This window comes from Thunnus thynnus, chromosome 23 (assembly GCF_963924715.1).
Source record: "Thunnus thynnus chromosome 23, fThuThy2.1, whole genome shotgun sequence".
NCBI lineage: Eukaryota > Metazoa > Chordata > Actinopteri > Scombriformes > Scombridae > Thunnus > Thunnus thynnus.
In genome coordinates this window covers 16,405,976-16,424,130 of record NC_089539.1, presented here as the reverse complement: position 1 = coordinate 16,424,130, position 18,155 = coordinate 16,405,976, and the positions used below count along the sequence as shown (strand labels likewise).

General features: G+C 41.2%; 1 protein-coding gene across 1 annotated transcript in view; it reads right to left on the bottom strand.

Moving 5' to 3' along the window:
- snd1 (staphylococcal nuclease and tudor domain containing 1) overlaps positions 1 to 18,155 on the bottom strand; it is a 180,072-nt gene that overhangs the window by 112,717 nt on the left and 49,200 nt on the right. Inside the window, exons 15-16 of the mRNA XM_067582365.1 lie at positions 17,467 to 17,608; positions 5,697 to 5,806 (exon numbers count right to left, since the gene is read on the bottom strand). Coding sequence (XP_067438466.1) covers positions 5,697 to 5,806; positions 17,467 to 17,608 — 252 coding nt within the window. The remainder of the gene's footprint in view (positions 1 to 5,696; positions 5,807 to 17,466; positions 17,609 to 18,155) is intronic.

The window sequence follows — 18,155 nt, the reverse complement described above, 5'->3', positions numbered from 1 at the left end:
GAACATAGTCCAAACTGGTTATGCTGTTCAGCTAGATTTATGAATGAATGGGGACAGATCCTGTCTGTGGCTATAAAGCAGCAGTAATTTGGATATGAGTCTTCCTTCTGCACTCGTGGTTTGTTTAACTACAGTATGTGGTGGGAAAAAAGGACCCGGGGGGCAGTTCACCGTCCCCACCGTCTGTCTAGCTGACCAGGAAACCACACCATGCATTATTCATTATGTGTACTCATTCTCTCTCTCTCTCTCTGTCTGTCTCTCTCACACACACACACACACATTTTGCATGCCTCTGACAAAGTATGAGAAAGAAAGACAAGTAAAAAAAAAAAAATGCATAAAACAAAGACAGCCAACTAAATGTCGGCAAAAAAAAGGCCAATATAAACAACGGAATGAAGAAAGTGTGTGAGAGAGAGGAAGAGACATTGTCAAAGACTGTGAGATTCAGTGCAGTGTAATCGGCCTCATGCCAAAATAATTCAAGCGTGATCGGAAATCAATGTGAGAGCATGGAAGCTGTGGAGAAATCCAATGCTGTCCTGCGGCCCTGAAAGGCAAAATAAGACGTATAAAAGAGGCTCAAATGCATGAAGGATGCATTCTGCGTGCCTGTATGTGTGTGAAGAATGCTAAATGAATAGATGTGAGTTGCACTGACCACAGATGTACAGAGACAGAAAGATGAAAAGAAAGACAACAAGATAACACTTCAATTATCCAACTCCCGTACTGTTACCTATTTATACGCGCGGTAATGGTAAAATAAGAATTACCACATACGTACACACAGAACAGACATCAAAATCCTCTTGACATTACAAAGGTATGGGGTTTATTAGCATTTAATTAAAATGCTCACCAAGAACCGTTATTAAAAAGGTCCAACGTGTAGAATTTAGTGGCATCAAGTGGAACGGACTTGGCAGAAATGGAATATAATATTCATAAGTATGTTTTTATTGGTGTATAATCACCTGAAAATAAGAGTCATTGTGTTTTCATTACCTTACAAAGAGCCCTTTAAATCTACAAAGTGAGTGGGTCCCCTTCCATGGAGGCTGCCATGATGTACCGCCATGTTTCTACAGTAGCCCAGAACAGACAAACCAAACACTAGTTCTAGAGAGGGCTAGGAGGGGTATTCATCTGGTGTCAATCTGCAACCTCACCAGTAGATGCCACTAAATCTTACACACTGTTTCTTTAACGCAGAGAGCTCTAAGACCTGTAGAAGTATAGCACCCCAATAGCGAGACATCTGTGTTGCCACACCGGCACGGTGACTCATCAACGCTCAACAACACAACTTCCTGCAGGTTTGACGACATGCTATGCCAAACCTCACCCGAGGCAGCATGGTGCACACGGTGTTCATGTCACAAGGTGTGGTAGGTGAGTTCAGGGGGATCTGTTTTTAAGGCATGTCTGGGCAGAGTTTAGGACGCCATGCAAAGGGGAGCAACATGCGCACCACATGACACCGAAAACTGGCACTGCACAGAAAGAGAGGTAAGTGTGTGTGTATGTGTTTGTATTAGGACTATGGTAAGTATGTTAAAATGTTAATCCAATTTTATTTTCCTTTTGTTTTTTGCCTGATCAACATCATCTTAATAGTTTACAAATTCAGCGAAAATTTAGACGAAATGAAGCGTTTCTAAATTGAAAAGAAGAAGAAATAGAAGTTGAAATAATCAATCAAACTATAAAATAGCACTATAGCTCAACCATGGCTGCACTTGAGTTGAAAACACAAGTACATAAGATACATTTTGTTTCTCAAAAAGAATCTTAGAAACATTGTTTTGTTTTCCTGGGTCAAATGTCAGTGAAACAGTGGGCTTAAAGGCAAAGGGAAAAAGATGTAAATGTAAAGATCTGACTTATTGCAACCAAGGGTCTCATCATTTATGTGCATGTTTTTCCTATATGTGCCGATAAATGAGTGAGAGAATGAAAATTAAGAGCATTTCTGTATCTGAGATAGGGAGAGAAAGAGTAGTGAGTAGGCAGTCAGGGCAGTACAGTAGATGAGAGACCACCCAGACTGAATGAGGTCAATACGACTGACAGTATACGTAGGTGGAACAGTACACCGCATATTACTGTCCACTTAGCCTGCTCTCGTCCCTGCTCAATCAAACACTCCATCTCTGCTTCACCCTCTTTTCTTATTCTTGCTTCTGCTCCCTCCTGGTGATCAGTCATACAACCGGAAATATATACATTCCAAGCTATTCTAATCAAGGGCTTCTTCTGTGCTGATTAATACAAAATTTTAAAGAAGTTAGAGTAGATTAATCCAAACTATATACTCTAAAGAAAAAGAAAAAAATAAGTAGATGCAACCGGTAACTGTACAATGTGTAAACCAGCTGAAGCTGATCTTTAAAGGATGGCTTGTAACTTTGAAGAATGATGCGCCTTACTTTGACGCCAGCATCACACTGTCATCATAGACATCAGATTTCTTTGTTTGGAATGACACTCATTAAATGTGCATTACTGTGATGAGGCATTGGGAATATTGTTTCACTGACTTATGTCTTTTGTTAAACAAAACTACACCACCAATTATTTCCCGTCTCTAACTGACTCATCCTAGATAAACACGTCAATGCAGTAGAATTCTTCTGTTCGCCTCCCTCCTGGTTAGGCTGTGCTTTTGAAGTTGCCACCCAAAAGCATAAAGAAAAATCAACACAGAGGCTCAGTGACTGAGATAGTGAATGGATGTTTTTTCTCAATGGAAAGTGGGAGGTGAGAAAAAATTAAAATGGAAGACATCAAAAAAGCAAAGGGAAATGTCTGGGGAGTGGTGTTTACCAATGTGTTTTCTTTTTTCCTCAGAATTCTGTGCTGCTGTTTCAGCTCCACACTGGGAACGGGAGCGGTGTCTGTCAGAGATTAACACTACACACAGAGAGAAGCAAACAGACAGGAAGAGAAGAGAGAGAGAGAGAGAGAGAGAAAGGGGGAACGGATAAAGGAAGACAGAGCAGATAAACACAAAAGTGATTTTTTGAAAAATGGGAGTCTGAAAGTTAAAGGAATCTTTAAAAAAAGCAACAGAGAATCACAGGAGACGGAGAGAGGACAGGGTGCTGCTGGTGCTGGTGGTGGTGGAGGGCTTATAAATACAGGAGACAGAAACCAGGGCCTTTCCCCTCACTGTGTGCCACATTAATTATGCGTGTCTGCATCGGGAGAAATTAAGACGTGGCTGTGTGGCAGTTTAGGGAAAGAAACTGAGAAAGCAGGGGATAAGGAGAAATGGCAGGCAGGCAGGGAGGGAGGGAGAGAGCCAGGAGCAAATGTCAGTCAGATGTAAGACTGGACACCAGAGAATAGGAGGGAGGTGAGAGTGAGGGACAAATGAGTGAGGGGAAAAAAGAAAAGCAGAGAAAGAAAAGGCTATTAGAGAGAGACCCAAACAGCGGCGCAAAAGCAAGAGAAAAGCGTAATCACGCTCGCACCCAAACTCAATTTCAAAAGGAGACAAGAAAGTGAGAGAAAAGCTAATTACAGAGTAAAAAAGTCATAATACGGACCATTGAGCCAACATGTCATCAGATCAACAAAGCCCTAGAAAACTCAATGGCAGTGGAGCTGAGTAAGTGAGAAAAATATTTTATGAATGCAAATAAATACGCCACCAAAACCCAAATCAAAATGTTATTCACGTGAGGCCATCTTCTGAACATCTTAAAAAGCTCCTGCAATCAAATGCTATTCAGAGATGAATAAACAGCAGAAACCTTATGCTAATGAAATCAAATTATCCATATTCATGTCTGAGTGTGACACACCTTAATAACCTGTTTCGGGTGCTATCGCTTTGATCTGCGGGAATAGGAGAGATGGATCAATGGCACGGACCAGTTCCTCCTCTCCGTCCTTCATTATAGCTTTTATTCAGCTGCAACTTATTCGGCTCTCGTTAGTGCTCCTGCACTTCCTCTCACCTCTTCTCTCTAGCTTTCTCTCAAGTGACTGTATCCTGCTTCAGTGTCTGGCATTGTATAACATTACACGATCATTTGACTCTTTTCCAGCTAGATGTGTATGTGTGTGTGTGTGTTACGGAGATGTCACTTTTTTTTCCCCATGCCGTGTTCCAATTTGCTCAGTGAAGTCTTAACAAAGCTGGTGAACCAGAAGAATGACACCTACCGATTTTCAACTTGCAACTTTCTTCTGGGTAATAATTTTGCCTTTTTCTTTGAGGGGAGGGGGTGACAGCTCTCAAGCTATGTGTGATTGCTTAACTGAGTTATTATCTACTTGAATGTGCCCCTTTGACTGTGTGTATGTGTTCATATTAGCCCGTAACATCAGGTCAGTGCAGCTAGCCAACCAGCCCCCATTCTGGGCTCATTATATGGCTCGGTCCTGTCTGCTCACTCCCACCTACCTGTGAAAAACTTGCTGACACCACCAATGACTGGCAAGGGAGAAAATGTGTGAGAGAGTGTGTGCGTCAGAGTGTGTATGGATGGAAAAGGTTATAGGCATGATAACACATGCTTAATTTAATCTGTGCACGTACAAGAAAGACTAACGGGAGCGTAGCAGAGCATTTGTGCAGTCCTTATAAATATGATTAATTATGCATTTGTGTGTATATACGCGTCTGTAAAAATAATAAAAATTCATATCAATATGTACCTGCTACAGCACCTCTGCAATGACTCATGGGAGAGGGTTTGCATCCCTGTCAATCAAAATCCCCTGTTGCTTGGATGAAGGTTTTCTTGATCCAAGTGGTATTACTGGCTCACCACTCACACACATACGCACACTTATACTAGTCCACCTCCAACATTGGCCAAGGCTACATCTTTTCATCATTTCCATGACAATTAAACACCAGAGGACAGTGGAGTCGGCCACCCTACGCAAAAAAAAAGCCCTTTAAAACGGAGATAGGAATGGAGAGGGGGAGTAAAAGAGAGGGAGTGTGTGGCCTGGATAAGTGGTGGCAGGATTATAGCTAGTTCCATCATGGCTTTGGTCCATTCACCGCTTCCTATAAAAACCTATTAGCATGTGAATGAACAGGCACACAATGGACGGAGTTTTCTAAAGCCCAGGAGCACTGATCCATTATCAGGTGAGCTTTCCATAAACTGGGAGTACATAGGGAGAGAATGTCTGTGTGTGTGTGTGTGTTTTGGGCGTAGTCTACTTGATTGTGGCCACTTTTGTTTGGCTTTTTATTGAGATTTCAGAGTTTTCAAGGTACAAGTACAGCGCTGTAGATGCTTTAATAAAGCACATGGGAGTAAACAATTTAATCGGCTTATTAAAATCAGTGGCCCAATCTTTAAATATGTCCAGACAACTTAAAAATGTGTTTTTTCATTAAAAAACAAAGTCCAGACAGAAAAGTGAATAAGGTCCACTGTCTTAATGTTGCTCAACTAAATGGGCTTGGATCTTGGAAATGCGGCAATCACACCAAACAGGAGCAGAATTCTTGTTGAGTTTGCACCAAAGTAGTCTGTGATAAAGTGTTAATAAAAGTATCACAGAAATTCTTCCCACATCTCTGAACCAAAATGATCTTGTACACAAGGCAGACTAAACTTGGAGTGTAAGTGTGAAAGTAAAATGTAGAATTTCAGGTGTACTGGAAATATTGGAAATGATGAGACCGGGGCAAAAAAATGAACTGCTATATTGCTTACCTCCCTTTGCAGCACCAGCTCTTTGGTGAACAGCATGGCCTCGTCACTGAAGGGTTCAGCCACCTGCATCCCCCCAGGCAGATTCCTGGAACTGCGTGGACATTCAATACCTAGCCAAAGAAAAAACAAAATTGCAAGAGTTAGCATGGCAGCAAATCAAAAGCACAGCAAGATAGTTTTACCATAATTTGGCTTAATAAGTCAGACAAGACCAGAACACATCACTGTGCCTATTTGCTAAAAAAAACTGCAGAAAACCCTTCACAAGTCAATGAATACACTTATATCCGCAATTTTCTGGACCTCTGATGCTCCCAACAACTGATGCCACATCAGACATCTTTTTCATCCCTCTTAACAGGTCAAGGTCATAATCTTTTAGTCACACTATTTCACAAAGGCATGTCAGTGGCATGATACGGATTAGCCAACAACACTACCATCAGCACTAAGTGGATAATTGGTCATCAAGAGGTCAATCCTGAGTGCACAAAGTGCTGCTGTATAACCCATTTCCACTGAATACCAGTCTCTGGTATGTTTATTTGGGACCCTTTGACATCAACTTTGGTAGATTTTTTAGAGGCTTTCTTGTAGAGTTCCGGTAGCTTCAGGGTAGAGGGTGTTGGGGAACTGTATAATTTCAACATGTTCTCCCTGTTTAAAAATATATTGTGATAAAAGGGAGGTATATATGTATAACAGAGAATATCAGTGTTTGAAGGTGAGCCTGACTGGGCTGTAAAGTAGTGAGAGAACGTATTTATCTTACCCTTAAAGTAAGTTTAAGTTCTGTGCAAACTCTTCATACACACATCATAAATTTTGCATGTCCAGATTTTATTGGATGAGCGTACCTTGCTTCAACTGAAGCTCAATCTTTGTTTCTTATACCCCCTAGGACTTCATGCATTGTGTGCTACAATGAACAAGAACTAGCTGAGAGAAAGGCATGCCTGTAAATGTTAAATATTTAACACACACAAACAGGAGCTACAGTACACATTTATCTACTGAGTTCCCATTCACTCTAAATTCTTGAATTAATTAGCAAGGAAGTCTTTACCACTACAAATTCACACTAGCAAGCAGATTGGTGGTGTATTGATTTATGCAGAGTAACCTAATGATAGTTTCGGTCGGGGGTTAAACCCTCCAGCATTGTACTAATAAAGCAACAGCTCTCTCCTACAGTCTTTCTTTCCTCTTCGACTCAATGTTTAACTTTTGATGTGCTTCACTGACTTTGCAGATATATGCATATATTGCCTCAGGATGGACTCACAAATACATGAAAAAGAAGTAAAATCAGATGTGTTAGGGCATCCTGGTGACTCAGTGGTTGGCATGGCCACCTGATAATCCTGTCTTTCAATCTCACTTCTTGTCTTTTCAAGTTTTGCATGTTCACCCCATGTTCCCCTGGGTTTCCTGAGATATATATGGCGATACATCCATACAAAGAATGTTTCCCAGACTTTATGCTCAGGGAAATGCTACTGAGCTCTAACTCCAATGAAACATAATGATGGAAAATAGTTCTTAGGATACATCTATGTGCTTGGTAATGTCAAAGAAAGTTTGAGTTGGTGTGTTTCTTTGATTAGACATGATATTACATGCTGTGCAGAGCCTTAAATGTTTCAAGGTTTTCCCCCCAATGAGAATACACATTTTTCAATGGTAGTTACATCTTAAAACGTGTCAATACAGACAATCTGGGACACTGTGTACCTGGTGTGTCTAAACCCTGGCTGCTGCTCTCTCTGTAAGTGCTACCAGAGGAAATCTCTTAAGATGTGCTCTCCGAGACACATTTGAATTATAATTCTGCTTTAAAGAATTCCAAATGAAAAGTTTCATGTAGGGTTTCTGTCCCTGACCCATTTCAAATACATAACTGGTAATAAAATTGAATAGTTTCATAAGCTAAAGGGCTGAATGAAAGATTTCCTTTCAACTTTTCACAGAAAGGTTTAATATCCTATCCTATTATGCTATCGTCCCACCCAATCAACGGAATACACCATAGCACACAACCTCCACACCAACCCATCTCACCTGGACAAGAAAGGGAGCTATGTAAGATTACTGCTCATTGACTACAGTTTGTCATTCAACACCACAGACTCATCACAAAGCTCAAGGACCTGGGATTTAACACCTCACTGTGCATATGGATGCTTGACTGCCTGATGGGCAGACCCCAAGTGGTGAGGATAGGTGGACACACCTCTTCTACCCTCACCCTTAACACCGGAGCACCCCAGGACTGCGTTTTGCGTCATCCGCTGTGTAGCCGCTGTCGACTCCAACATCTTTGTCAGGTTTGCTGACGACACAGCCGTGGTGGGCCTGATCACAGATAACAATGAACCTACACCTGAACGCCAGCAAGACTAAGGAACTGATAGTGGACTTTGGGAAGAAGCAGGGAAGAAACTACACCCTCCTTAATAATAATGCATCCTCAGTGGAGAGGGTGGACAGTTTCAAGTACACATCACTGAGTGCCTGACCTGGGGGCTGCATACTGACTCGGTGGTGAGAAAGTCATGGCAGAAACTGTTTCACCTCAGATGCTTGAAGAAATTCCAGGTATCCTCTCAAATACTTAGGAATTTCCACTCTTGCACCACCGAGAGCATCCTGACAGGAAACATCACTGCCTGGTATGGAAACATCACCGAGCAGGACCGCAAAGAGTGGTTCGTTCGGCTGAATATACGATAGGCGGTGCTCTAACCTGCCTGAAAGATATTTACATCAGGCACTACAATAATAAGGCTAGGAATCATTAAGGATCCCAAACACCTGGATAATGGCCTTTTCTCCCTGCTGTGGTCGGGAAGAAAGTACCTGATACACCAGGCCAGCTCTGAGAGGCTCAGGAAGAGCTTCTACCCTCAGGCCACTGGGATCTTAAATGATTTGATATTTGATATGATATTGAAAGGATATATTTTTGTATTTATTACTAATCATTACTTAGTCTACTTTTATTGCACAATTTGAAGGAACTGATGGGATTGCATTTCACTGTGATTGTGCCTGAATGCTTGCATGTGACAAATAAACTTTATTGATTGATACTGTAATTTTCAGACTTTTTTTCTTTCACTTATTTTCTGGGCTTTAAATGTTTTGTCCTCTCTTAGTTTGTTCAAGAGCATGTCAAACCTCGTCAGGGCCAACCTTACAGGCAAGCACTACTTTCATTTCATGGTTTTACAAGGAAGCAAGTAGCTTTTATAGCTTTTTTTGGGTAGTACTTTCTGTTCCCTCCAGAAACCTTGGCCCACGTCTGTCCCATTTGTGAGAACAGGACCAGGATACATCAGCTTATTTGCACCGGCAGAGAGTGGAAAATGACCCAGGAAAGGCAAAATGAGGCCACAGGACAGTCAGCACTAAAGAGTTATGAAAAACTGTCGAGTCAACTTTCTGTAAGACATAGAGGTACAGCAGCGACCATTATAACTAAAGCACGCAAATTTCTGTTTGCATCTTTTCACTCTACCTCCGATACTGTGTTCCTCTGCAGTCTGAGCTTTTGTTGTTAATTATCAGTACTACATTGAAACGGAATTAGAATTTGTTATGTTTAAAAATCCAAAGGAGCTAAAAGAAAATTTTTATTCTACAATAGTTTGTATACCTGTCTATAGTTGAATATTATTTTACTTATCCATCTTTATTCACACATTTAATAAAATACATTAATAAATAAAGCTTCCTGAAGAGCAGAGGAGGAAGAGGAGGAGGAGACACTGACGGCCAAGATCATCTGAAATTATTTATAGAAGTGGACCAGGACAGGGCTTCCACGTGGGACACTGTGGCTACAACAGTGCCAGGATAAAGAGAAGAGGAGAGATGATGGAAGCAGAATAAAGGGAAAAAAGAGAGGATATGATAGAGAGGGAAGGCAACGGGAGGGGTAAATAGTGCACACTGTTAGCAAAAATTGGTGGATAAAGTAATTGCAGAGAGGGAGATATTTCAGTTTCTGCTTGGGTTGGTTGGAGCTATGGGCTAGAGTTGTGTTTCTGTAGCAGAATCGACAGGAAAGACTACTCAGGAATGTAATACACAAAGAAGTCAAGTTTAATTGTATAGCACATACAGTACAATGGCTCAAAGGGCTTTATGGGCCCACATCAGCAGAAATGCCCAACATGGCCAAAGCTCTCCAAGAATACAAAACATCCCCAAAAAAACTTAACACAAAGGAAAATGAACTCCACTCATGGGGTATGATAGGTTAAATACTGATGTAATAATCCTATATAACAAGTCCAATAAAAATAAGTCAAAGACAAAGGTTCATATCTCCATTCAAAGACACACAGGCATTTTCACCTCAGTTGACCTAACTGCACTCAGCATCTTGCATCTCACACACAAACTGTAGTCTCACTCCCTGCAGCATTTAAAGTAAGCCAGGGAGTCACTTAGCACAGCCAATTTTAACCTGCACCATGATACATAACTCACGCCTGACACCAAGATAAACATCTGGGTCAAACTACAGGATATCCATCTTAACTGATCTCGGAGACAAACAAGACATACACTGATCACTTTTGACATCACACTACACACACACTCACACACACACAAGACCCTTCAGCATCTTGCACATGCTGTTCCTCATACTGGCCTGAAGCGCATGTGTGCACATGTCAATCCACCATACACGGCATCAATCATCATATGTGGTCTGGTAAGACTGTGGTTTAAGATTTTACATTTTTAAAAGGTGGGTGCTTGAGCTTAGAGACACAACAGTTAACAATGATTGACTGTTGGAACAAACAAACGCACAACTGAATGAACAAATGAAAGAACCCATTTACATGTCGTTTCCAAATCCAGCAATACACCTCCAAAAAAGACAACAAGCTATCAACCGTTGCATTTAATAATGCTGTGGGTTTGTATCACATTCCCCTGTTCCACCAATGCTGCTCTCCCCTTCTCCTCTATAGAGCTCAGGCTCAGAGACGGGCGGGGAGGCCCCGTGGAGAAGATGTAACATTTTAATCTGTGATCTCGGGTGAGCCTTGCGCCTGATGAAATACTGCCTTTCCCCTGAGCTCAAACACATAAACATCTTTCCTGCTCACATATGCAGTAGTTCCTCACCCTATCCAATAAACTTCACCACTCCCTGTCTTTCTGCCATTCTCCAAATCAAATACAAAAATGGTGTTATAAACATTTAGTTATATAATTATATAAGGAGCACACACAAGGTAACCTGGAGTAAATTTCATCCCTTCACCTTGTGAAAGAAACACCAGCAAGATACTTTTCCCCCCTCATACATTAGTCCTCTTCTAACCATTGTATGTACCACTCCTCATCCCCAAGCAGCCACTGCCTGTTTTGTCTTAGGCCCGATCCCAATGTCCGCACTCGCGACCTCTCAGACTTTGAGGCGTGTTCCCATTAAGTCTGCGAGGGCTTAGTGTTGTCCCACTGTCAAATCATAGTCGACACTTTGAGCCCTTTATGCAGACTTTCTGTAAGTCCGCATTTCTGCAGTCTTTGCCTGAGGGAATTACCCACAGTTCATAGCATTGTGACGTTAAATATGGGGTTACCAGGGGAAGCCCTGAAGCATTAAAAAAAAAAAAAAAGAAGAAAAGAAAAGTTCACATGGAAGTATAAACACATAGCTCGCTGGAGATTCATAGCCAGAACTATGTGTAGTTGTTTGTCCTATGTCCTTCCAAATATGCTTTTATCAGATCTGATGCAACATTACTATTTTGAATAAAAATAAAATAAAAAGATGGTGTCGTCAAGGGAACGTGATCTGTCGCAAAGTGCTGTCACATTCCTATTCATACCATTTTGAGTCCTTGCAGCCTCTCGCACTCAAGCACTTACCAGGTAACTTCAATTAAGTCTGTGAGGGTTCAGGATTTAGGCCTTCAGGGGGACATTAGGATTGCGCTTTAGCATCTACTTCCCCCCTGTATCCAGTCGTTATGCTAGGCTAACATAAGCTAACCTTCTCCTGGTGGTCACACAGACAGATATGAAAGTCATATCAATCTTCTCATCTACCTCCTGGCGAGAAAGCAAATAAGCGCATTTCCCAAAATGTCAAACAATTCCTTTTACTGTCATAAAGAGTAGTTATAAGAGATAAGTCATAATTGCAGCCATTAAGACACACTACAAACAGTTCTCTTACAGTAAGTACCATGCATATATATGCAAGTAGCACATACAGTATCTTATAAGCGAGGAGTGATCTTTATTTTAGTTGTAATTCTTCTCACAGGCCAAAATTAATTGGATGAATTGATATGCATTCATTGTTCACAAGTAGTTTCTTTTCTAATATATATTTTTATACTTTTTAATTGAATGTGTTTTCAGTTGACCTAGCATATAGCGAGAACAGGACTGAGTTGACCTCTCCTCCTCTACTAACCAAGCCAGGATAATGAGCTTCATGTTGTAGAGATGGTTCTGGAGGGAGTTATGTGAAGATGTGCAGCAGTGACATCTCTGCAATTTATACAAACATACATCATGTCGCAAATCCCTATACTAATAACATGCATATTGATTAGCCTCCGACTTTGTGCTCATAACCTGCCAGACGCTTAGTGCTCTCGCTTGTGGCATGTCTGCAGGTATAAATTGATACTTGCAGGATACAATCAGCTCAGAATGAATGCCATTAGTGTCTATCTTCTTAATGTCACCCAGTTACTAATTCTTACTTTTTGACATGCTGTTGACAGGACATAATTAGCACTACGACAGGCGAATAAACAAAGACCTAAAAGCGGGGGAGATGTGTACAGTAACTGTGCACATTTGTGGGGGTTTTTTCCTGCTCTGATCATCATACTGATTTCCTCCATCACCCACATTACTATCATTCTATTTAAAATTCTTTGACATCGTATTTATCTTTGCGGTCCTTCCCTGTATGCGACTGCCAGGTAACAGGTTCCCTTTCACTTCCTGTTTCCCCTCAATACGTACTGGTCAGTCCAAGCAAAAAGTTCAGCAGTGTGTGCAAGATGCAGGGGGCCGAGACAGAGATAAGAGAGAGGTGACTGGAAGTACAGCAGGCAGTAAATGGGAGACAGAAGAAGAATTCATGCTGTGAGGGGAAATCCTAGGATTGTTTGACTACCTCTCTCTTTTATCCTCCCAATCCATCCCTCCGTCTCACCATCATCTCTCTATCGCTCTCTTATGCAAGGCCTCATTACTCCAGATGAGGCTTAGGGCAATGCAATGCCCATTCCTCTACAGTGTACATCACTGCCTGGGAATTTTTTCAACACTGTATTTGTAACATTTTATTGGTAAGAATAAAGAACAAAGACTATATATTTATGAGGAATGTTTTGAATTTCAGAATGTCTTTTATTGTTATGGTCCAAGTCTGAGACCACTTTCCCAATTCAAGTGAATGGTTGGATAATGCAACCCAAATAATATGGTGTCTGTATAAGGCTTTCTTGCAGACCCAATGCTCTAAAACACACATCTAACGCCACCTTAACTAAACAGCAACATGCTGTATAACGGAAAACATTCACATTTAATCATGTCTTGGGGACAGGCAACTGCATTTGTTATTTATTAAAGATAAATATTAGTTGTAGGACAGACGTGAGCATATTTCTGAGATTTCTGAAAACTTCCTCCCTTCCAGCAGCAGCACACAGTGGCTAAGCTGGTTGATTGATTTGTCTGTAGGCTGATGAATTTCATAACCTATGTTTAGATTCAAGATTACAGGTTATAAATGTAGTAATTTTAACATTAATAAAGCATTATTAACTTGTTTTTTTTCTCTTACCAGTAGTTCAATTATGTTACAGACCTTAAAATGTACCTCAAGCATCAAAACCCCCAAGTTCCTAATAAATGTGTGAATCTCAATGAGATGTAGCGCTGCAGTCACACTCAAGGACACCAGTATGTAGAGGTCATGGAGCCCAATAACATGTTTTATTTGCAGAATCTTCTGACTGACTTCGTACTATGCAAAAAAAAAACAAACTTTTTTTGCACATATTGACATATTTTGAGGGAACAAGTCTACAAATTTTCTGCTCCACTTCTCCACCATCTTTCCATCTCCTGCACTCACACTGCACACACCGCGGGAGTGTTACAGCACACAGGTTTGCACACACACACAAATATACACTCACTCAGATATCAAAAAAAAAAGAAAGAAAGAAAGAAAAAAAAAAAAAAATCAGACAAATGGCACTAAGCTACACACTGTGTGATGGCTAATGCTTCTTGCTGAGACTGTAAATCTTTGTGTCCGAGTGATGGGTGTTTCATCTATTTGACAGACTGCTGCTCAACATACCTTTCTGAGCAACTTTCAAAGTACACGTCACCTGCTGTGGCCTCCATCTGAAACTCTGTGGAAAGCTATTGAAGCTAGTAAACTTTTACAGCCTTTTCACTGCTTGGTCTCCCTTTGCTTCAACAGGCCTTTATACCCACGTACTTCACATCAATTGTACTTTTTTTTTTTTTGTCTTCTCTTTACCGCAAGCCCCTCCTCTTCATCCCTTCCGCGTCCTCTCTGCCTCCACAACTCTTACTTCACCTCCTACTCCTCCTCCTTTCATCATCCTTCTATCATCCTTCCTATCATCATCCTTCCTCTTTCAGAAACTCCTTTACCCGTTATCAAGCTTGCATACAGAAGTGACACTGCGCAGGCCAGCGAGTGAGAGGAGAAGAAAGGGAAAGGTGATGTGGGAGGAGGCGAAAGGGAACTTCCCTTCAACTCCTGAAGCACACCTCCGGCCCTCTTTGAAGCGAGGGCTTCTCTTGGTAGCCTTTGTTTCCTCACACCTCCGTTTTTCTTAAAACAGTCTTTGTCCATCAAGGAAAACTCTGTTAAGGGAGGGAGACTGTGCGCTAGGAAGATACTGAGGCTTTGAGGTGCCTCACTGGAGAAACAGGCTCTGGATAAAGTATGGCTAAAACAAGGGAGAAAAACGCTGCTGGCTAAGCAGGCTGGTAATTTAGATTCAAAGATGTCTGCGCTGTGTTTTTTTTTTGGTATTATAATTTTGACTTGTTGGCGTTACATCACTAAGTGCCGCAGGATCATTTCATTTGCAGCACTACTGTAAACAGTTTGTTCTTCAATGGCCTCCCACGACATTTTGAAAGAATAAGAATTTTGCCATGATGAATACAGTCTGAAGAAAAAAAGCTAATGAAACAGATGATTTATGCAAGACTTGTTTTAACAGCAGCATCCTTTGTTCTTGTGTGAACGTAGTCAATATTTACTCAGAGCAACTTACAATCACTGAACATGAGGGAGGCTCCGCGTATAGAAAATATACTTTAACCTTTAATACAAAATGAACGGAGCAGTTATAATTATAAGCAACGGTGATGATACTTGACCTTGTAAAAGCATTCAGAATATACTTAAAGCCAACTCTTATGCTGCATTGGGTAAGTGTGGGTATATACAATGTGTTTAAGTACACTTTCCAAAATCTCTTTCAATTTAACTATAAAAAATATCAACTTTAAAATACTATGCGTATTTCAAACATACATAACCAAGATCTGCCTCATTATCTGTCACTGATGCAATGTCTGCAATGGTTTAAAAAGGGTCCAAAGCAATTCTGCTGTTTCATACACAGATAAACACAGGAGGTTTGGTGCAGGCCGAGTCACCCTGCATGTCATTTCCAACACAGCCCCATGGTGCAGATGGGTGAATAAAGCATGGAAAGATAACTTTGACAGGATAAAGAAAGTGAAAGGAGATAGGGAGTGTTTAGAGATTGGAGGTAGGGAGATAATAAGAGGCCTTTTTGTGCCTAAGGGCTTCATTTCATGTATGGTTGGTGGTTCAACATCAGTTATCGCACAAAGGAAACTATGCAGACAACATAGATGCACAGAAACACTGGCAGTGACCCACCAGACATATTTTATCTCCCAACATCCTGATCTCTGAAAGACAAAAACTGGATGAAAGGAAAAAAAAAAAGGGGGGGATGGCCATGAGATAACCAAAAACACACACACACACGGAGGCACACACACAAGAGAAGACTCAAGTGATGCAGAGGAGTCTAATTGGAATAGAAGTTAAAAATAAACAAAATAGGAAAGGGGATCGTTTGTATTAATCAGAGCTAATCCAGCCTAATATGTATATTATAGACAATACGTGTCGTCTCATTTCCAGCAGATGAATCTTTTCTTCTGGGGACGACCTTAATCAAATCTGCTCAGGGGCTATCAGCTCTAATGTGCTTCTTACAATTTGCTAATAACCTTTGATTTAATAAAATCATTCCAAAACTAGGCTGACTATGTAAACATCATCTCACACACGTTTGACATCTTCTTGAAGACAGAGTAACGTGGTTGCGTGTGTTCAGGCTAATCAGTCCTATTAAGGTATAATGTCAAAAGCACACTAGAGCTTTAAAAAAAAAAGGGAACTTATATGGTCCTATGTGCAGATTGCTTATTGGCGAAGGTCATGTCAATACATCTTGTAGCAGGCAGTGGACAAAAAAAAAATGTAATTACGAAAAGCATCAGTGGATAGCGAAGACAATCAGAAGCAAATTGCAAGATTAATTAACGCATCGACGATGCAGCCATGCATAATTAAACTGAATCTGGACGTCTGTCAGAAATATATGCGTTTGTCCTATTGGAAATGGAGAGAAACTGTAAGCCTGGCAAACCTCTGACTGAAATTGAGACGGATAGAAATGAATTTTTATTGCAACAATAACAAAGAGTATCATCAGTTGTGGAAAGGATAAGCATTCGAGCCATTCCCATGATCTAGGAGGATGTGCAAATCATTGTTGGCTGCCAAAGATACAGTCTCAGTGTTTTTATTACCAACGAAAACTGTCAAGACAGTCGAGGAGCTGAAATACAGTCAACGACTGGAAATGCTATCAAATAGTCTGTATTTCATCCCATCTGCATCTTACCACAAACTTCATACTGTTGTTTTCCCCACAGGGTATAAAAGACTGAAGAAATGGACACATTTCTATTCAATTCATTACTTGCCATCTGTGCCCTCCATACTGCCTGACAGGTAGGAGAGGCTAACTAATTCAGGAAGGATGGATGCACTGAGGGTTGTTAAAGGTCAAATGGAACAACTTTACATTTGGTGCACCGACTCTCACTAAGTGGATACATTTACATAATATGATTGTCAGATATTTTGAGGTATAGAGGAATAGAAACAGGCTGGTTAGAAATCTGACAATACCCGCCCAACCACTTGAGTTTAAACCTCCATTTACCTGGACACAGTGGCCTGTTTCTGATTAGGAAACACAGGAAAACAGTAAAACAGAAAAAAATCAGAGTAGGGGTCTATTTAAAGGCTGGCAAAAAGCCAGAGGGAAGAAGGTGAGGTCAAAGGGGATACATGCTTCATGCCAACCCTGGTGTTGTGAAAGAGGCTGGGCTGCACACACCCAGCCACACCCTTTGCCCTCTCAGGGTTGGCTGCTGAGAGGTGGAGGTAGGGGGCTAGACTCTGTGCTGGCAGGAGTCACAACATGGCACATACAATATGTGCTCGATCCAATACACATAGAAACATAAGGCCCCTCTCTGTTAGTAAAAGGATAAGTCAACGAGCTTTCGCATGGCAGCATCAAACCAAGCCAGTGAGTGAGTTGGTTAGAGGACAGTGAAGGGCGTGAACTTTACATCGGGAAAAGAAAAGGGCTCTACCCACCGGCAAGGAGGAATGTGATGAGGCAGGTTTCTTTGGGCATGTACAGCTTGAGGCGGGAGCCGCTGAAGACGTATTCTACCACAGCTTCTGACCGGCCAGCCCTCTGCAGGAAGGGCAAGAACTGCTTGGCTTTCTGTGTCTCCTGTTGGACGAAAGACAGAGTGATATAGCTTTATTATACAGCAGGGAGATTGATTCTCAAGCAGAATCTACTGACATGCTGTTTGTCAACATTTGCTAACAGGAGATTTTATGATAACTAATACATTAAAAAAATATCAAAATTGTGGGCTCTGGGGGTGGGAAAGGCTTTGTCTTCATTTTTGTCTTCCGTCTATGTATAGTATTTCAAGCTAATACCCTCGAAAAATGTGACAAAATCAACCTGATGCAGTGTCTTCAAAAAACTAGGTTTATTGATGACAGAATCTGCAGGATTTTTTCCAGACAATCTTGGCCTGGTATAATGAAGTCCACTCCGCTTCTCAGTGACACGTCTGGAACCTCATGCAATCAGAAATAATTCTCTCCTTCCCTGCCTCCATCTCTGTCTGCAAGGGTGAGTCACTAGCTTATTGGTGTGCCCGGGCCAAAATTACAAGCAGAGCTAAATCATGTGTATTCAAGCAGGGCTGGTGATGCAGTAGCAGTGGAAGATTCATAAACGATAAAAAATAATATGTGCCTAC